Source organism: Spinacia oleracea, chromosome 1 (genome assembly GCF_020520425.1).
Source record: "Spinacia oleracea cultivar Varoflay chromosome 1, BTI_SOV_V1, whole genome shotgun sequence".
Taxonomy (NCBI): Eukaryota; Viridiplantae; Streptophyta; class Magnoliopsida; order Caryophyllales; family Amaranthaceae; genus Spinacia; species Spinacia oleracea.
In genome coordinates, this window is record NC_079487.1 from 112,557,761 (window position 1) to 112,578,444 (window position 20,684).

A 20,684-nucleotide genomic window follows, 5' to 3' on the forward strand; every position below is an offset into this window, starting at 1 on the left:
GGAGTTGTGGTGGTGGTGGCGGCGATATTGAACGAGGAGAGAGAAAAGTGAGAGAGGAAGGAGGAGAGAGAGAAAAGTGAGAGGAGGAATATGAAAATGAAGAACATCTTTGATGTTCTTGAGGGTATCAGCAATCGAAACAGAGAAGGAAGGAGGAGAGAGAGAAAAATGAAAGGAGGTTGAAGAGAGAGAGAGAAATCAGTGAGGTGAGAGAGAGTGAAATCGGAGGTGAGAGAGAGTGAAATCAGAGAGGTGAGAGAGAGTGAAAGTGACGGTAGTGGGGTGGGGTTATGGGGGATGGGAAATTAATTAAATAAGGGTGGTGGGGAAAAAGAGGGTGGAAAAAGGGTAGAATCTTAGGGTTTTTGGTAAATAGTGGAGAATCTTAGGGTAAATTGGTAAAAAAACTATGGCCAAAAATAGTAAAGATTCAATAGGGGAACAACAAAAAGAAATGCCAAAAAAGGAAATGGGAACAACAAAAAGGAATGGAGGGAGTAGTAAATAAAAAAAATCTGAAAGTTTAAGGTAGTAATTTAAAATAAAAATTTCATAAGGTAGTAAATACAAAAGTGGTGTATTTTAAAAGTAGTAAATACCAAAATTTTCTATATATTATGTTCATAATCTTCTTACTCTTTAATTCTTGACACCTTTTGATTTGAAATGGTGCAAATCATAAAGGTTGATTTTATGGTGACTAGTGAACTTTGATCGAGGAAAAGTGAACTTTCACTTAATTCCCACTTCAATTCAAAATCAAATTAAACAAAGGTTTCTCACTTTTGCTGTAACATCTAAAATGACTACTCTCTCTATTTCATTTTACTTGTTCGATTTTGATTAAAAACTCATAAAAAATGGTTAGATAAAGCAAGTAAAATGAGACGGATGGAGTATATTATTTACAATTTTTGTTGTCTTGTTCTTAGACTCTTCCAAACTCTCACTTTGTACTGTTTAGATTTGTGGCTTCATTCCATCTACTACGTACATGCTTTAGACTTTTTAGTGTTCCGTATATACTTCACAATGTATCATACGAAACATACAAGTATATTAATTTAGATAACATAATTTTAAGGTTCAAATCTTACCATGTCAGAGTGTTTACGGGTGAAAATCTCCCTTATGTTTCTTCTTTATTTTAAAGTACTTGACCTGCAAATACTAGACTAACTGAAAATCATGACCGAGGATTAAAGTCTACTTAAAGTAATTTTCTTACCTTTAAACAAATATGTACGAGTACTATGTACCAAATACGACCTATCCATTTTGAAAAATGAACAGAAATATTTTTATATAAAAGGTCTTGCACTACAATTGTACTAAGTGTATAATAAATTTATTGTACCTCATGATTAATTTTACTCAGTTTCATGAAATTTTTACCCAATTTTTTGTAATATTTAATACGGTTTGATTAACTTTAATATTATATATAAAAAAATTACTACGTAGATAGATAAACATTTTAAAGGATTAAATGATTAATTTTATTATTAGTGATTTTGAAGGGTTAAATGATTAATTTTATTATTAGTGATTGAAGAAAAATAATTTGTATTCAAATGAAAAAATTTATCACTAGAAAATAGATAACTTTTACATGTATAAGGGTAACTTTTAAACATTTTGAGTTAACTTTTACTTAAATATTGTACACCACTTGTAAATAAGAATTTGTGATTTCTATATATAAATCGGATCATTTACATATTTCCGATATATATGAGAGGTTCGTTTTTTTTTCTTTGGTGCGAATGAGCCACAAGGGCGGAGATAGGAATCGATCACATGATCAGAGGCGGATCTATAGTGTAAGTAAGGTAGACAAATGTCTACCCTTTTTTTTATTATTAAAAAAAAAGCTTCAAAAATCGAAAAATCAATCTGGAAGTCAATACAACTAGTAATTATTATCCCCAAAGATAATCACTAATGTCATGTGTCTCAGTGGTATCAATAGATGGAAACTTTGATTTTTGTAATCCCATGAACACAGTAGTTAGACCATGTGCATCCTTGACCTTCCGTCAAGTGAGAAGTTCGCTCTCATCCTTCCCCTTCTTCCACCTCACCTTCCACTAACTTGACATGCCTATTACTTAAATCTCTTATATTTATTCTACAATCTTGACTCACGATCACTAATTTATCTCCCCTACTTTTTACATATATCCCACTTCCAATTCACATTTTTAGACAATAATTAGTTTTAACAACCTAATAAATTTGAAATTAAATTAACCTACCTACAAAATAAAAATATAACGAATAACCTTATACTTGTATATATATTTGATACATAACAAAATACTCTGAAAATACAACGGAGTTAAATTTGATACATAACTGACTATTAGTAATTTACAACATGTACTAGCAACATGTATTGGCAGCAAGATTATGCATGGCAATTAACATTGATTACCAGCATGCCACACTTCATTGATTTTGTTATTAAAAAAAAAAAAAACACACATAATTTTACTTGACCCACATGTCAAGAACTTGACATGAGTCAAGTAAAGTTACCACTTGACATGCATCCTCTATCAAAGTTAAACCAAAATAAGCATGTCAATAAGCACTTGACCGACATCAACAGGCAAGGTTGCTCGTGCTCTTAGGACTGCAAATAGGAGCTATCTATGTAGCCTTCCGTTCCTTAAGGTCTTCACTTAATTGATTGGACCAAATTATGATTTACGGAGTATGACAATATTTTGGTGTTGCACACAAGTGGCACACACAAAGTCACAAACGATCCTAACTCTAATTAGTACTACGAATCGGGAAGTATAATATTGCTGCCAATTATTAGTATTGTAGTATATTACGAACCACTTCTACTCTTTTTTCTTAAATGTAATCAGAAATGAAATATAAACAAATCAAATTAATTAACCAACCCCATCAACATTCCTTAAAACAAAATGAAATAAAACAATCCCATGAACCGTTCATGTATTGTCTCAAAAAGTACCAAGATTTGGATAAACAATTGCTTGAATTTCAACATAAAACAAAATTATCATAGCGTATTAAGAATTCAGGGCCGTTAATCTTCATCATTATCAAGAAAAGTGCTTTTTCTTCTTTTGTCTTACTCCGTAATTTCAAAACCTTAGTGTCTTTTTTTTTTAATTTCATACCATGCTTCCGAAAATACCCTTATGGACAGTTGGGCACTATAGCTTCTGATTTTGGTTAATGAAGAGCGCAAACTATAATTCTCTCAGTTCTCAATCATAAATGAAGATTCACGAGTAACTTATATGCATGGCCAATTTAATGAATTGTAGCTCCTTGGCTTTGACATTCCGCATGATTGCATCAATATTGGATTCATTTCATCATTTGACCTTACAAAGAGCCATATTGTTGTCTTACATTACATGCCCATGATTTCTTATGTGCCATATTTAATGCAACTTAGCATGGAGTATTTGATTCACTTAACCTTAGTGAATCATAGAATTTGCATCTCAAGTTACTTTGACCGGAGACATTTAGGTTTACGAGTAAAAATGTTGGTAGACATAAACATATTATGCTTTCAGGACGTTATATGTTTACTTTTTTCCAACTTTAGACATTCAATTCCATATTTTGTAAGTGATTTCTCAACTTATATAAAAATGTTAATTTAAGTAAATATTGCTGGCCATTCTTCAAAAAAAACCAAATTGTTGAGAAGGACTTCAACAAAATATTACTCCGTACTACTTCCAATGAAATTTAGGGGGGAGAATGATGACCGACAACTTATGTGCTGTCCATCTCTATACTCTACAAATAATGGACTGATGCAAGTATATTGAGTTCTCAACCATACTTTTACAAGAGATGTTGCAATTTAGTGATAATGTAGAGTATAATTTTGTATTCTATTCAAATAAAGGTGTTCTCTAACTAAATTTCATCCGTAATGCTAGGAAAAGGTGGCTGCAATTGGTGATCATACATAAGGGAAGGAGTGCCAACATGGTCGCTGACTCTCTTGCGAAACAAGGGCTAGTAAGAGACGCTGAGTTCATGGCTTGGTTATAATTAAATACTCCTTTGCTTTCTCAAATAAAATGTAGTCTCAAATGTCATAGTTATTCTGCGATTTTGCAAAATGTACTATGGCTCCCAAACTTTTGAATAAAACTCAACAAATTATATATAAAAAAAAAAAGGTGTTCTCTAATCTTTGCCAGCTTTTTTAAAAACTTGTGTAAAACAAAACTTATATGGCCAACTTCTTAAATTACGAAATAAGTGAAAATAGTGAAATAAGTGAAAATAAGGTGAGATGAACGACGATAATCCCCACAAGTTCCATAAGTCAAGAGAAGATAAGTCACGAGCAAAGGGTATGCTTGGTAAATTTGAATCAAATAGGCAAAGACATGCACATTCTATATAGCCGTTTAACAAAGGACTATTTTACCCACTCCCCAATATTTTATAATATATTTGAATGGAGAAAAAGGTGGGAAGAGAGAGATAACAGTGAAAGAGAGACGTTGGGAGTTCTTAGCATTTAGCTCCATTTTTACAGTTATTCCTTCAATTTTCAAATCAAATTTCACAACAAGTGCAAAAGATAGTAACAAAGATTCTTAAAGATCATATTTTTAAGGCCCACTCTTTCCTCCTTTAGTAAAAATCCCCAGCTTAATATAAAGCTTTCACTCTTCCCCATTCAAAAGCTCTGATGTTTCTTCAGGATTCAAACTTTAATTTTTGGGTTTCAAATTCTTCTTGAAATTTTACCTTAATTTACACTTGGGGAAATCTAAAAATCCGAAAATTGAAGCTTTTTGATGATGGGCACCTCGTTTAGGAAAGATGATGGTCTGGTTTTGACTACTGAGTCAACTGGGTTAGCCACCGACTCAGTCACCGAGTCAAGTACTGAGCGTAGAAGAAGCAGGGACAGTGTCTCTGATAGTAGACCAAGTTCTGAAGTACTTACTAATTTAGGAAATAAATCCTCAGCTTCTCCTCCTCTTTTGGGGTGGCCTATTAAAAAAGCTGCAATTCCCAGAAAACCCATTGTTTCCGGGTCACAAAAGCCCGTTTTAGCTGACGATTCTGAGCTCAAGAAGCATAATTTTAACATTTCTGGTGAGTTTTAATATCCGGGTTTGCTTTAATTTGGTTAATTGTGTGATTCTTTTGATCCGGATTTGGGTATTTGATGTTGCATTTTAAATGTTTGTTGAAATGTCGCAGAGATGGAGATGATGAAAGAGAGGTTTGCAAAGCTGTTGCTTGGAGAAGATATGTCAGGAAGTGGGAAAGGGGTTTCTACTGCATTAGCTGTTTCCAATGCAATTACTAATTTATGCGGTATACTACTCTTAATAATAACCTTCTCTGTTACATCCAGTGTGTATATTATATGGTTTGTTAATCGTTTCTAATTTACTGTGGGTTTTAATTGATTTGTAGCTACAATATTCGGGCAATTATGGAGGCTAGAGCCGTTGCCCATCGAAAAGAAATCGATGTGGCGAAGAGAGATGGAGTGGCTGCTATGTGTTGGTGATCACATTGTTGAGTTGATACCAACTTGGCAGACTTTTCCTGATGGGAAAAAGCTGGAGGTACTCCATTCTTGCATTTTTTTTCCTTCATATAAGTCTCTAATGATTTTTTTGAGGATAAGAGTGATTGAGGGGAGGGTTTATGCAATTGCTAGGTTCTTTACCAATTGAATCATTAGTGAAATGACAATGTTCTTAAGCTTATTAGTTTTGTAGACTCAATGGTAATATCGGTTTCAGTTTCTGTTTGGAGAATAGTACTATTCTTGATCATCTTTTTGGGAATGTGGAAGTTTATTGATGCAAAATCAAAGTTTTATAGCAAATTCTAAAAGGGCTAATCTAAATTAATTTAGTTGAAGAATGAGTCTCATAGTCGAGGAACATAAAACATTGAAATTCCTTTGTTCATAAAAAGTGTCACAATTCCATAAGAAAATTCAAGTAAATTAGATCATAAGCCTTTCAGAATCAGTGACAGTGTGAAGATACATTTCTTTCCTTCTGAAGTGGGTGTGTCCAAGTCTCATTTCATATCTCTAGGTGTCTAAGGATAATGGGTACTGCCTAATTTTCTAGAACATTCCTCTTACAACTTACATATTAGCTGTTACCCTTTTCAGATTATGACTTGCAGACCTCGGACAGATATCTTCATTAATCTTCCGGCTCTTCGCAAGCTTGACAATATGCTCATTGTAAGATTATTTGAGCTCTGCTTAATTCCATTGTTACCTCAGTGGCTTGGCCATGTTCATGTGACTTTAACTGACCTATTTTGATGTTTTCGCGTTGATCAGGATATACTGGGTAGTTTCTGCAAGACAGACTTTTGGTATGTTGATCAAGGAATTGTAGCCTCAGATTCAGATGGCTCATCTTCTTTCCGAAAAACATTACATAGGCAAGAGGAGAAGTGGTGGCTACCGGTACCTCGGGTACCTGCAGGTGGCCTACAAGAGAATTCTAGGAAGCAGCTTGATCATAAACGTGAATGCACCCACCAAATACTCAAAGCAGCCATGTCTATCAACAGCATGGTTTTAGCTGAAATGGATGTTCCTGAATCCTTCTTGGAAACCCTTCCAAAGGTCTCAATTTTTCAAATTGTTTATCAACCTAGGGTATTATTATTATGACTTATTATTTCTGAAATCTGATATTGGCAAAAATTAATGATATCTTCAGAATGGAAGAGCATGCCTAGGAGACATGATATACCGGTATATCACATCAGACCACTTCTCTCCTGATTGTTTGCTTGATTGCCTCGACCTATCATCTGAGCATGTTGCTCTTGAAATAGCAAATCGTGTGGAAGCAGCTATATATGTCTGGAGACGAAGACACCATCCAAAACCCGTTACTAATAATCCCAATCGAACCACCACAAAATCATCATGGGGAATGGTCAAGGATCTAATGGCTGATGGAGGAGATAAAAGAGAGCTCCTCGCTGAAAGAGCTGAAAGGTTGTTGCTATGCTTGAAGCAGCGGTTCCCTGGCCTCACACAAACTTCTCTAGATACTAGTAAAATCCAGTTCAACAAGGTTAAAATTTCATGTTCCTTGTACATTTTGCATTCATTTTATTTATCTTCATCCCCCTAAATGAAATTCCTTGTTGCAGGACATAGGAAAATCCATTCTGGAAAGCTACTCAAGAGTTTTGGAGAGCTTGGCTTTTAACATCGTGGCACGCATAGATGATCTGCTATATGTTGATGACTTAACAAAACATACAGATAAGTTATCCTCAGCACCGAATGTGAGTGTCATGGCTCATAAGAAGGTTTCAATACCACATTCCGTGCCTTCCTCGTGCACACCATATGGATCATCTATTAACACTCCGAGCTTCTCACCTGCACATCTAATCAGCCCAGCAAGGGGTGTAGACAGAACTCCTTTTGTTAACCGCGAGATTAGTAAGCCTCACAAGCGCGGTATTGGGGTTAAGAGAGTACTCACTAACTACCTAGGTGGTGAGTTAAAGCCAAAGAGTTCTGCAAACCAAATAGAAGCTAGTCTTCCTGCAACAAAGTCAAGTATTGGGTCACCTGCATCATCTCTTGATGATGCAGAGAACATTGATCCTCAGAGAGTCTCGATAACCCACCAGAAACCAAGCAGATTTCGATGAAATCTACAAAAGGTTTCTTGTTTAACTGACACATAGTGATCATATTTAAAATATTTTCAGGATTTTTTTGTTTTTTTTGATTGGGAGGTTTTAGGATACTGTCATGTTGTTTGTAGTTCCCTTGTGTGTTGAATTTATTTGTCCAAAATATGTATCTATGTAGAGTTCATATTGAGAATATAAAGATCTTTTGCTTGTTCATTGCAAAATTTGTGGCTAAGAAGAAACATACCAAAATCCTGTATCCATTCAAGGGTTAAAAACCATTTGATTTAAAATAAATACGCTTCAGGCTGCCTCATTATCTATTTTACTCCGTACAATGACAATAATTTTAAACTAATAGTAAATCATGGCGGTTCGAGATTTGCAGTTTTAGTTTTAGTATAAAGGCTCCTTGGCAGGAACAATTTGTACCACCTTGCCGGAGGAGGGAGGACGTTCGAGGAAGGGTGTCATCTAGGGAAAGTCAATTTTGCAGCGTTCTAGGCACGTACATTTACTATATACGAAGTATATAAGTATATTTATAGTAGTATAAATTGAAAAAAGGAAAGTATATAGGGGCATTTCGAGAATCAAACTCGGGACCTCTCGCACCCTAAGCGAGAATCATACCTCTAGACCAAATGCCCTTTTGAATTAAATATTTCCCATATATGACAAATAAAGGTGGTCCCCACTAGGAATGGCAATGGATCGAATTCGGGTCGGATGTAGTAAGATCCGAATCCGATCCATTTACTAATCGGACCCCAGATTTGGCTCCGAATCCGAGTCCGACTCCGAAACTCCTAAATCCGAGTCCGATCCGACTACTCTTGTAGGAGGTCCGAATCCGACCCGATCCAACGGACCTCCGACAAGATCCGAAAGCATCCTAGTAAACCTCCAACAATCTCAAATACTACTAAAAAGAAATGAAAAGTATGATAGTTACTTTGTTTTCATTAATTATTTCTACAGGCTGCTTGTAAATCGGATAAATATTAATGCAATGTCTAATATGCTTATATGTTTACATCCCTTTAAACTAGAATTCGTAATAAAATTGAGACAAAACATAATCACCATGCCTACAAATTATTCGTAATAAATGGAGTGTTGAGTAATCATCTAGTTGTATCTTTCAATTGAAGAGAAGATCTAGTTGTTTTCCTTGAATAACTTGAAGAAGAAAAAAGATCTACATGTTTTCCTTAATAACTTGAAGAAAAATAGATCTTACATGTTTTTCATACGAAATACTGCTATCAGTCATATATTTCCAGAGTACTTCATGTTTGGGTAGAATTGCATTAGTAGAGGAGAGAGGGAGGAGCTGTAAACTTGTAATACAGTAGAAAGAAATAGGAGATAGAAAGTAGAGGAGAGAGAAAGAGGAGGAATGAAGAAGAGATGTTCCGTATGTACAATGTAGGCGGCGTGAATGAGTAAACAAAATAGGGTTAGGTACTTTGTATCACAGACATATGCACGGCCCATTTATAAAATAGCAGTTTTCTAATGGTGGATTCGGACTCGGGTAAAACCCGATGGATCCAAACCAGGATCCATATCCGATCCGACTCCTATTCGGATTTGGGTTTTTTTTATCGGACTCGGATTCGGATTTTTTTAATTTGGATCGGACTTTTTTCTTCGGATCGGATCGGACTCGGATCGGACTCGGATTGAATTGCCATCCCTAGTCCCCACACACTTCTTTAATTAACTTTAGTCTTCTCTCTTTGGACCGTTCATTCCTCCGTCCAAACCACTAATCCTCCACCGTTGGCACTTGGCAGTTCACTCTCCACTAAATAAACCACCAGTCCACCACCTTTGACGGTTCACTTTACTCTCATCCTTGCCCTTCTTTCGCTTTGGCAAGCTGTGCTCCGCCGTTTGACATCTTTTTCTAGGTGCGTTTTTCATGAATCATGGTGTTAGTTTCTCTTTCAAAAATAATGTGAATTTTTGGTTGTGGGTTAAACTTCGTTTATTTAGGGTTATCACCTAAATTGGAAAATTGTGTTGCATTTTATATAAGGTTTTGATAAGATGAGGGATGTTATAAAAAAACGTAAGTGAAAAAGGGGCATTCTGAGAGTTGAACTCAGGACCTCTCGCACCCTAAGCGAGAATCATACCACCTAGACCAAATGCCCATGTTATTTTATTATTACTCCAATAAAATAATTAAAACGTGGGCCCACTTCCTTTACCGGGGGAAATATTTCAAAAATTAAAATAGGAACCAACTCAGCAAATCGTAGTTATCTTTTTTCTTAAAAGAAGGGGATGTATACTTCGTATAGAGTAATTATTTAGAGCATCTCCGTTGTAGTTAGGGATTTGCTTGCAATTTTTATAAATTTTAAGTTACTAGCTTGATCATTGGAGTTGAAATAATAAATTAGTTTGGCCAAGCAAATTAACTTATTTAGAGCATCTTTAATGGTCAGTAAAATTGGTAAGTTGCTTTCATTTGCCACATTAGATTTTCAAGCTACTATTTTTTCATGTGTATTTTGCTCCAATGGTTATCAAGTTGCTTGAATTTTTTAACCATCTTTTAACTTATTTTTATTATTCATTCACATGTTTAATATAAATATTTTTTTTCCGTTACTTTTTTCCCAAGCTAATTAGCTTTGTAGAGCTAATTTGCTTAACTTGGCTAATTGTTCATATGTACTCCAATGGTTGGCTAGTAGCTTAAAAATTTATGAAAATTGCAAGTTAGTCCCTACACGTAACCATTGGAGCTGCTCTTAAGCTAATTTGCTTGAAAAAATTTGGCCAATAAAATAATATTAAATTAAATTAAAATATTGATTGACAAATATGACTACATTAAATATCAAGCTAGTAGCTACCACTAGGGTACTAACTAGCTAGAAATGAAATTAGCTTGAAATATTATGTGGCATGACAAGCTAATTTATAAATTAGCTTATCATTTGAGATGCTCTTACCAAATAACAAACTAAACCGTATACTCCCTTCATTTTGAAATGATGGGGACAATTTTCGCGTTTTCCGATGTAAATATTTGTACATTAATAATCTAATTTTGTATTCGTAAAAATTATAAAAAGTTGATACTCCCTTCGTCCCTTAATACCATATATAAGGCCATTTCTAAATTATTAGTCTCCCGTCTCAGCCCCATTTTACAGCAGCACATTAGCTCTTTCCAGAATGCGTTTACTCCGGAGAGAACGAATCACGATAACTTGTTACTGATCCAGGAAATCCTTAACGTTGTCAAAAAGTCTAAATCCAGAACAGGATGGTGTGCTCTAAAATTAGATATGGAAAAATCCTATGATAGGATCGAATGAGATTTTTTATGGATAACCCTGCAGAAAATGGGTTTCCCATATATTTGGATTAAATGGGTTAAAGCTTGTATTGCTACTGTTTCATACGGAGTACTAAATAAAGGTCAATGGTACACGTACATCACATTTTACCTCGACTAGAGGTCTAAGGCAAGGGGACCCCCCCGGTCCTCCTACCTTTTTATCATCTATATGGAAGTTCTAATTTTAATGCTATGCAAAACCTGTTCTAAAGCTGCCTCGATACGGTATTGGCTTTAAAGTCGCTCCTCGAACCCAAAAAATCCCATGTCTTATGTTTGCCGACGATAGTCTTCTTCTATGTAAAGCAACTAACTCAGCTTGTAGTAGCCTTCTAAATGTGATTCAAGAATTTGTTCCATGCCTGGGCAACTTGTTAATTTCCATAAATCCGCAATCATCTTCTGGAAAACCATTAATCACCAAAAAAGGGACACGCTTGCCGGATTTTTAACATGACGAAATCGTGTTCGTTGGGACGTTATCTTGGTGCCTATTTCTCAGGTTTCTTTCCCAATATATCGGATTATGCTTTCATTATGCAGAAGAACGAATCTCGTATCAACGCGTGTTATGTAAATTTTCTCTCAAAAGCTGGGAGAACGGTTCTTATCCAAAGTAACTTAGAAGCCCTCTCAGCTTACATTTGTTCTTCTTTCTTGTTGCCAAAGAAGTCTTGTCCCAATTGGATAGTGTTCATCGCAAATTCTTTTGGAATCAATCACTGGAAGGAAAGTCAATCCCGTTGATTGCTTGGAATAAAATTACTTCTTCAGCAGTTCCATAGTGTTCATATTCAGCATATTTACAAAGAAGCGAACAAAACGGCAAATGGATAGCAAATGTAGGGCATATTCTTGCCCATCCTATGTACTTCGTATATTGATACTTGTAATAACCCGCAGTTAGAATCCATTGTTAACCATACTTAGGAGTTACCCTTGTACGGAGGGGCTCCTAAAATTTTCTTCTTATCTTAAAAAAAAAATATGTAGTGTCCTGTACTAAAACACGGAGTAGCTTTTAGGATAACATTCGGATAATCGTTTCCGAGTACAAAAGCTTTTGTGTAAGACCGTCTAACGGTTAGACCACTTTTTTTGGTACTAACTAAACTAGTGTAAAACATAACTATAAGTAATAAAATAATAACTAATTGAATAACGAAATAGTTAAGGTATAAAAACAAATAGTTAAATTTATGAGTCGAATAGTTATTATTTTCGAACAAACTTATTAATAACTAAAACTCATAAAATCTTAACTAATTGATCTCATTGATTAACTAATAAGTTTTATTGTTTAACTAATTGGTTCAGTGCTTAACTAATAGGTTCGGTTGCATAACTATCTGGTTTTGTTGCTTAACTAATTGAATTTTAAACTTAACTAATTGGTTTCATCGGTTAACTAATTAGTTAAAGTGCATGCATAAAGTAGTCTAACCGTTAGACCGTCTTTCCTAAAAGTTTGTATTCCGAGTATATGGGAAACGGAGTCGGAATCGATATCAAATTCAAAGTCAAACTACTAATTGGTTCGGTTTTGAACCCGACCAGATCCGATGTGAGTTCGACCCGTATCTTTCCCAAGACAGACAGACAGACAGTATACTTCTCCCTCTTGGTTCGTCCGATTCACTCAGACTTACACAATACACACTGACATTCCAGTCACACCAGTACACTGTACACCACCAACAGATCTAGTAAAAATGTCAAACCACCAGAGCTACCTCCAAAAACCCTTAGGAACCTCCATACACATCACCGCCTTAGACGGAATCATCCACGTAAACTCCATCTTCACCCTCGCCGTCTTTATCGGGCTATCATGGAACCCAAACGACCCATCAAACACCCTAATCACAGACCCATCTTGTACCTCCTTCAACACCTCCATCGCCGAAAATATAGTCGCCTTCCATGTCTACTCCTTTTCTTCTTTCCTCTTCTCTAGCCTCGTCGCTCTGGGCCTCAAACAGGCCTTCCGCATCTCGGCCCACCACGACTCTCACTGGGCTTTTATCCATACTTCGGGTCTTCGTGTTGGTATGCTTGTCTCCGCCATTGGATCTGTTTCTGGGTGTGCTTTTCTGATGTTGGCGTTGATCAATGTGGCACAGATTAAGCTGGGGAGTTTGTCTTGTGGAAGTTCTCATACTTATGCTGCTGTTGTTCCTCTTGTTATTTTGGTGCCTTCTGCTCTTCTTATTTATATCGGATTTGTTCTTTATGCTTTTACTCGTTAGTTAGTTAGTAAGTTAGTGTAACCATTATTTCCAAGCGGAATTGTTCTTTATGGAAGTCAATTGTTATTGATTACTTGATTTGGTAATAATTTGTTGCTCTTTAAAATTGATTATTGTGTTTAGAAGACGAGGAATTGTGGTGATGTTATATCAAATAACTAAGGTGGCAAAACTCTAACCGAAAATGAATATTGGGTTGGTTTACTGGAAGATGTTTGATTTCTAAATTTAGTATTGGAAGTTATCAATGTGCACTTTTGTAATGAGATTCAACCATGGAACTCATCATAGCAATGTTGTATAAGGGATCATTTAGTCAGACATAGGGAGTACTGTTAAGCGTTGTGCAGCAATGTATCAAATCCGTCACTCCTTAAACTCGAAGCAGATGACACTAATCTAAGCTTAGAAACTTGAGAAACTACGTTTTGATTTAGAAAATTAGAATTACAACTTACTAGAGCTGTTTACTTTGGTTACTGAGGTGGTCAATGAAACGAGCTAAGACTCGTGGTCTCTGACTTCGAATTTATAGACTCTTATTGCATTTGTTAGTGTTGATAATAAATGTTTCAATATCTGAATCTTGCAAGTTTGAGTGTCATTCTTCGTAGTCAGATTGCAAAGTAAAGATTAACTACTGATGGGTTAGATTTCAAGAACTAATTTCCCTCTCAGCTAGATTGCCTTGGATTAATACTGGGTTATGATTTGTGTTTGTTTTAGTTGGGGGTGGGAGGGTTAGGTGAATGACATTACAGAAGGGAACAGCATTCTAGAAACTGGTAAATGCAGTAGTGAAATCTCGGATGATAGCATTAGCATTTGCTGTACTTTAATTATCCTGTTAATATGAGCCAAATCCCTACATGAAATGATTTTTCAAGCCGAAAGTGCAGCACTATGTCTTTCTATCCCAGATTTGTTACTCACTCTACTCTTATAATGTTTCCTCCACTATATAATGGAGCACATTATAATATTTCACTTACCATTACCAATATGAAGCTCCCTCCTTCCCCTATATATAACTACACAAGTCTTTGATAACAATCATCCAACACATATAACTTCATTACAGTGAGAACTGAAGGAACAAAAGCTCCTAAAATGAAGCACATAATTCTGTCTGCTTTGGTTATTGTTGTCTGTATTGCAGAGTTTCATGGGGTGAATGCTGGTGGTGAGTGTGGGAGGGCATCCCCGGAAAGAGAGGCATTTAAACTAGCTCCCTGTGCCATGGCAGCAGAGGATGAGAATGCCTCAGTTTCAGACCGTTGCTGTGCTAGGATTAAACAGTTGGGTCAAAACCCAAGCTGCCTTTGTGCTGTAATGCTCTCTCACACTGCCAGAAGTGCCGGGGCTAAGCCTGAGGTTGCCGTCACAATCCCTAAGCGATGCAACCTTGCTGATCGCCCTGTTGGTTACAAGTGTGGCGGTGAGTTTGAAATTTATTTTCATTTTTTTAAATCATAATTATCGCCATCTTCTGTGGCTGTTCCATATACTGGTGTCTGACTGACAAGTTTCTCTTTTTTTGCATTGAAGATTACACATTGCCTTGAAGACTGCAAGTTGAAGAACCCCATCTTATTATATCAAGCTTCCAATAAGTTTGCTTCTGTGCTTTGCTTTCTGTTTTCTAATGTAATACAACTTTGATCAATATGAATAAATGTATTGTTTTCAGTTTAGTGTTTTTGTTCATTTCATAATGGTCCTGTTTCCTTTTAAGAAGAAGAAAAATAAGCTTTAACAACAAACACCTCCCTGAATCCCTGATAGCAAATAACGCGCTGATGGAACATGTTTCCATCTTTGGTCATGAAAACCTACTTTAGGAGGGCGGAGAGACCAATATCTGATATGTATTTCAAGATACATATCACTCCACTAAATGACAAAATAGAGATAAGACAAAAATGAAAACAGGTGCCATTTTTCAAAGAACATATGCCATTTTGGAAAAATGGATGCCATTTTTCAAAAACCAATGCCATTTTCCAAAAACGGATGCCATTTTCAAAAAAAATTGATTTTGTCCTTTAGCGTTTGTCTTATCTCTATTTTATCGTTTATCGAGTGATATGTATTTGTAAAATACATATCAGATATTAATTTATACTTCCTCCCTACATTAGTAACATCACTAGCTACCGTAAATTTCTAATCCCACAACGAGATTTACTTGAGAATCCTACAAAATTTATATAATTGTTCTTTTAAGGTGAGAATTCATCTGCTTCTGGAAAAAAACAAACTGCTTCTTGAGTATCCTACAAGATTCAACACTTGTTCTTTCTCTCTGGTAGAAGGTCAGAACTCAGAACTTCATCTAGATTCATATTACTGAGAAGTCCTCTTCAAGTTTGTAAATTGTTGAAACGAAACAGCATAAAATCATGATCAAAGCAATAGCTCCTTACTAAGCAAATTAACATTAGGGTATATTAATTGTAATTAACAACTCGGTCTGTGTACAGAGGAGAAGTACAGAGTCTGGGATATAGTCATATACTAAATATAAGCATTAAAAGTATAGTATACTATATGTCAGACACAGCTGATCCTAGGAAATGAAAAGCTAATAAGCTAAGCTAAGCCCTCCAAGGAAGCTGGGAGCAAAAACAAACCCCAGCCAAGTTGATTCAGGCTTTAGCTGATCTAAGACTAGTAAGATTAAAAGCTGTTTACGCAACCAACTTATACGGTATATTCGTCGTTTCTGCTACAAGTCATAACTTGTGAAGATCGATAGCTATCAAGAAGCAGTCCCCCACATATCCCTGCAACAAAAATGGGGTATAAAGGGAACATTTTTAGCATTTGCAAAAGTCAAAACTGTTTGGGACAAATTGAAATTAACCCAAACGAATAAATAATGCAACAGAATACAGAATAAGTTGAAAAAGATTGAAAATTATTTGCAGATTCTTCACTTATTCATACTACACTACTACTCTCACTTAGACCATATATGCATGATGTATGCCATGCAGATTCTAGACAAGTTGTTATATATGCTTTGTTTCTTTGCTTATTTCTTATGCATCAGGTTATGCAACTAAAACAACTGCATGAATAATCTAATGACAGATACTAGCTTAAATACTGCTACAAAACTTGTAAGTGTACCTTAGTTTCCAAGAGGGGACAGCTGACTCTTGTAGAAGACGCGGCTAATAATATGCTGACCCTGAGGAACAAGTTTAAACAACGGATATAATCAGTAAACAAAATTACAGGAAACTGCAAATTTACTCCCTCCGTTCCAGTACTTAGGACCATAAACCCTTTTTAGTAGCTAATTTTTCTCTTATGTTAACTTAGTATAGGGACGGAGGGAGTATGTTACTACTTACTAAGTAAAAGAAATAGATGAAAAGCAAATAAATCAATATAATCCGAACCTTGCCACCAATTTCCTCTAAGAGCACTTTTGGGATCTTCCTCTACTACTGGTTCACCCTTCTGTAAATATGAGTGTTAATTAGGACATATTCGGTATGGTGTAGTACATGAGAAGAGAAAGTTGGAAAAAGATAGATCGAAAATAATATGTACTACACTTACATGAGATTCACCTGGACGCGTAGTAGGAGAATAAACTTCGTCTTGTCCACCATAGTAGATTGAAGAGGTGTAATAGCAAGGCTGATCAACTTTTTGTTGTTGATAGTAAGAATACTTGCTATTCTCCCCTTTGCTTACTGGTGCTCCATTGTCTAATTAAAACATAAAAACACTAATCAACCACTTGTATATATATATATGCATGATTGCAACACAATAAATATGGCAATCAAGCGAAAGAGATGTATATATTTTACCAATAAGTTTGTAATTAGAGAAATAATAATTAATCATTAAATTTAAGTTTTATTTTACAAATTACAGATTGAATGTCAACTACTCCGTAAAAAGAATATTTAGGAACAGATGGAGTATAAATATTACGTACCATGCTTGACATTCCCAACATGGTGAGTTGAATCTCTTCCTTTTCCCTAGATTGACATCAATTTTAAATTAAAGTAAGAAACATGGGACATAGACATAAAATATAAACACTAAAAAGATGTAAAGTAAGTAGGCAAAAAGATGATTACTTTCTATTATCCAATTAGATCAAATAACTCAAGTTAATTAAGCTATAAAATAAGGGAGTTTAGTGGATTAGCGCGTATAAAACACACGATAAATATGTGATAAAGTACCTAATAAGGTTTGTATTAGTAATTAGTAATTGGTCACTAGTGCATAAACTGCTAGATTTTGTTGAATCTCAGCTAGCTCCTTGAGCATTTTTTGAAGTGACTAATGATGCAGCAATGTTTTGACAACATCAACTGATCAAGTATCAACCATTAAAAAGATTATCGTTATAGAGTCATTTTCATTTCATGTGGGTCTAGAGAACAATTCAAGCATCTAAATTTTAATGTAGGAACCCACTTGTGTACTTGGTTCAATTCCTTATGTCACTTAGTAGATGATATTAACACTTTAATAAAGTCGCCGTATAAAACGATTTCACAATATGAAATACTCAAATTAAGAACACAAAATTAGTGTGAGACAGTTTCACCTAAAAGTGGCAAAGAAGTCAGAAATAAGCTAAGACAATATCACCTAAATGATTCTTTATTACCAACCCAAAATAGGAATGAAAAAAAAAAGGTTGGAAACTTTAGTAAAATTAAAATAATAATAATAACTCCATAGAAGTGTATCATATGAAAGCTTGGAATTTGAAGATAAAACTTTGATAAAAGGTCGGCAACTTTATGATGTAGCCCAAGAAAAGTAAAAACCAAATCAAGCAAATTTTGGACTCTTTGAACACTTAGATAGCTTACTAGCTTACGTCTCTTCCCACTTCCCACTTCCCACCTTAACCAAAGGTCCCAAAATAACTTCCAAACAAAAACCAAAAAGAGGCATCAACATTCAACATAATCATCTTTGAAATTTTTAGTTTTTATTTTTACACCAAAAGACAAAATTACAAGAAGTGGGAACAAATTCTGTGACTTGTGAGATCACACGGATATGTTCGGCAATAGCGTTTAAGGTAATGAGTAACCGTTTTAAAGTTATAACACTATTTGTAAAATTTAGAAGTGTTTGATAATGTAGCGGTATAGATAGCCGAACACGGCCAAAAGACATACAAATGAAGTCAAATAAATGGTTAAAGAGATCGAAATTTAGAATAAAGGCAAGGGCAAATAAAAGAATGACGAAATTTCAAATACTTGCATGCATGCTCCTACTGCTTCAAATAAACTTTTAACACCTTCAATTCACATAATACCATGAAATAAAACCCCCTTTTGAACAAAACATACACTCTAATTTCTATAACGTATGGAGTAAATTATTTAATTGGTGCAATATTTAATAACCCTAACACACACAAAAAATCCGGATATTGGAGTAACAATTTCATCTTAAAAACCAATTATCGGGAAAAATCACGATAATTAATTAATACCACCCTTCTTTTTGCACCCAATATCTTAACATTTCTCAAAGAAACTTCATTTCTATCTCCTTTTTCCAATTAGTTACACGATATCAGTCATTAGTACAACGGTTGCACTAAACACGTACAATGGACTAAACCCCACAAAACACTAATGTTTATGACTAATACCAATGAGGTTTTAACATACGCCGTATTAGGTAGCGTAATTAATACTGGGGTCTATGTATAATATGTCTAAAGTTTGATTTTTCCCGTCCCATTTGTAATTCGATGTTTAGGCTTTATTCGCACCCAAAAAACAAAGTCAATGACTAATATTGGGTGCGACCATATATTTGTGTAAAAAAAAAGAAAAATTATGCACAAAAGCAAAAAGTTAGTATATCAAGAGTAATTAGTAAACACACGAAAAGAAAAAGAGTGGGTAGTACGAATACCATGGAAGGTGGACCAAAGACAGAGCTAAACAAGCTGGGTGAAGAAGAAGTTGAAGAAGAAGGATTTGGACCAAAAAGGTCAGCAATGGTGGAACTACCAGATGAAGAAGACGACCCACCAACTTGCTTTGATGATGAATTCTTTGCCATGATTTTTTTTTTTTTAATTTTATATAAATTTATGAAAGGAACTAACAAATCTTAACTATAAAAACTACTGAGACCGACAGGAATTGGGGTGTAGGCAGAGGAAACAGAGGGAAGAACTAAAGAGGTGGAATATATTTATTTATTTATATAATTAAGAGAGAGAGAGAGAGAAATGAAGGAAAGATCAAATGGGTGGCAGTTTTGTTGATGTGAGAAAACACGTGAAGCTTTGTGATGAGGGGAGCTATACTGTAACGGCCTCCCTTGTATTTATAAGCCACCCAAATTTATTTTCATTTTTTTTGATTTTTTTCCTTTTTGCCCATATTTCTTTCTTATTTCCCATGTGCCCTCATTTAATTAATTTTAGCACTGTATCCTATCGATTTGTGTATCAAAGTCCGAATCCTGATTCCTGTATGGATCAATCCAATCTGAATTTAGTCAGTGTATCCTATCGATATGTGCATTAAAGTTGGAATTCTGTATGGATCAATCCAACTCGAATTTAGCCGGTGTATCCTATGATATGTATATTAAAATCGGAATTTTGTATGGATCAATCCAGCCCGAATTTAGCCAGTATATCCTATCGATATGTGTATTAAAGTCGAAATCATATACGGAGTATGAATCAATCCAACCCAAATTTAACAGATCACACTTTTTAGAAGTGAGGGAAAGATAAGAGATCACCACCCAAAGTGCCCCCATTATATAGGTTAAAAATACAATCCTTATCAATATACAGCAAACGAAGTTAATTTAGAGCTTTGTATGCTATGAACTACTCCACAAAGATGGTCAAAAAAAAAAAATCGTGGATTTAGACTTGGGATCAAATCATATTTATAAGTTTACATGATTACTCTTTTCAATCTTGGTTCTCTTTGTCCATGTTCTTCTGAGTTTTATTATACTGAATTGAATTGAATTGAACGAGCTTAATAAAACGTAGTGAAACTAAATACGGAGTATGAAGTACATAATAAATAATAAATGATAAAAATAAAAGATAAAAATGAATAACAAACAATACATAGTAATAAATGAATAAAATATAACAAATAACAAATACTCCGTAATAAATGACAAATAAAAAAATAAAAATAATGAATAACAATTAATACGAAGTATATAATAAATAAATACATAATAAATAATAATTAAAATAATTATAATAATATGAATAACAATAATATTTATTTATAATATTAGTAGTAGTGGAAATAATAATAAAGATCATTTTTTTTGATAGGTAATAATAAAGATCATTATTATTACTATTATAATAATAATAATAATAATAATAATAA

At 34.7% G+C, this 20,684-nt stretch overlaps 4 protein-coding genes and 1 non-coding gene across 5 annotated transcripts; 3 read left to right on the top strand and 2 right to left on the bottom strand.

Annotated features, from left to right (window-relative positions):
* Window positions 1-4,481: 4,481 nt before the first annotated feature.
* LOC110785499 (rop guanine nucleotide exchange factor 7) lies at window positions 4,482-7,890 on the top strand. Its single transcript, XM_021989946.2, has 7 exons — window positions 4,482-5,124; window positions 5,233-5,349; window positions 5,452-5,606; window positions 6,170-6,244; window positions 6,347-6,637; window positions 6,735-7,097; window positions 7,177-7,890. The coding sequence occupies exons 1-7, from the start codon at window positions 4,821-4,823 to the stop codon at window positions 7,687-7,689; spliced, it is 1,818 nt and encodes a 605-aa protein (XP_021845638.2). The 5' UTR covers window positions 4,482-4,820; the 3' UTR covers window positions 7,690-7,890.
* Window positions 7,891-9,766: 1,876 nt separating this feature from the next.
* Window positions 9,767-9,839, bottom strand: TRNAP-AGG (transfer RNA proline (anticodon AGG)). Its single transcript has one exon. It is a non-coding gene; the product is annotated as a tRNA-Pro (tRNA).
* A 2,848-nt stretch (window positions 9,840-12,687) lies between these two features.
* LOC110785498 (putative lipid-transfer protein DIR1) lies at window positions 12,688-14,984 on the top strand. Its single transcript, XM_021989944.2, has 2 exons — window positions 12,688-14,728; window positions 14,839-14,984. Exons 1-2 carry the CDS (start codon window positions 14,401-14,403, stop codon window positions 14,853-14,855), a joined length of 345 nt encoding a protein of 114 aa, XP_021845636.1. The 5' UTR covers window positions 12,688-14,400; the 3' UTR covers window positions 14,856-14,984.
* LOC110785497 (uncharacterized) lies at window positions 12,754-13,363 on the top strand. The gene has a single exon (XM_021989943.2). The coding sequence runs from the start codon at window positions 12,754-12,756 to the stop codon at window positions 13,288-13,290; it is 537 nt and encodes a 178-aa protein (XP_021845635.1). The 3' UTR covers window positions 13,291-13,363.
* A 728-nt stretch (window positions 14,985-15,712) lies between the features above and the next one.
* LOC110785496 (uncharacterized) lies at window positions 15,713-19,617 on the bottom strand. Its single transcript, XM_021989942.2, has 6 exons — window positions 19,219-19,617; window positions 17,252-17,297; window positions 16,864-17,015; window positions 16,701-16,761; window positions 16,426-16,486; window positions 15,713-16,076 (listed from the first exon to the last, which is right to left on the bottom strand). Exons 1-5 carry the CDS (start codon window positions 19,366-19,368, stop codon window positions 16,470-16,472), a joined length of 426 nt encoding a protein of 141 aa, XP_021845634.1. The 5' UTR covers window positions 19,369-19,617; the 3' UTR covers window positions 15,713-16,076; window positions 16,426-16,469.
* Window positions 19,618-20,684: the final 1,067 nt, after the last annotated feature.

Excerpts from the sequence above, each read along its gene's own strand:
- LOC110785499 (XM_021989946.2), top strand. The coding sequence starts at position 4,821 with ATGATGGGCACCTCGTTTAGGAAAGATGATGGTCTGGTTTTGACTACT. Across the intron at positions 5,125-5,232 it reads GCATAATTTTAACATTTCTG|AGATGGAGATGATGAAAGAG; the intron begins GTGAGTTTTAAT and ends GAAATGTCGCAG. Across the intron at positions 6,245-6,346 it reads AGCTTGACAATATGCTCATT|GATATACTGGGTAGTTTCTG; the intron begins GTAAGATTATTT and ends CGCGTTGATCAG.
- LOC110785497 (XM_021989943.2), top strand. The coding sequence starts at position 12,754 with ATGTCAAACCACCAGAGCTACCTCCAAAAACCCTTAGGAACCTCCATA.
- LOC110785498 (XM_021989944.2), top strand. The coding sequence starts at position 14,401 with ATGAAGCACATAATTCTGTCTGCTTTGGTTATTGTTGTCTGTATTGCA.
- LOC110785496 (XM_021989942.2), bottom strand. The coding sequence starts at position 19,368 with ATGGCAAAGAATTCATCATCAAAGCAAGTTGGTGGGTCGTCTTCTTCA. Across the intron at positions 17,298-19,218 it reads TCTTTGGTCCACCTTCCATG|GGAAAAGGAAGAGATTCAAC; the intron begins GTATTCGTACTA and ends ATGTCAATCTAG. Across the intron at positions 16,762-16,863 it reads CGCGTCCAGGTGAATCTCAT|AAGGGTGAACCAGTAGTAGA; the intron begins GTAAGTGTAGTA and ends TCATATTTACAG.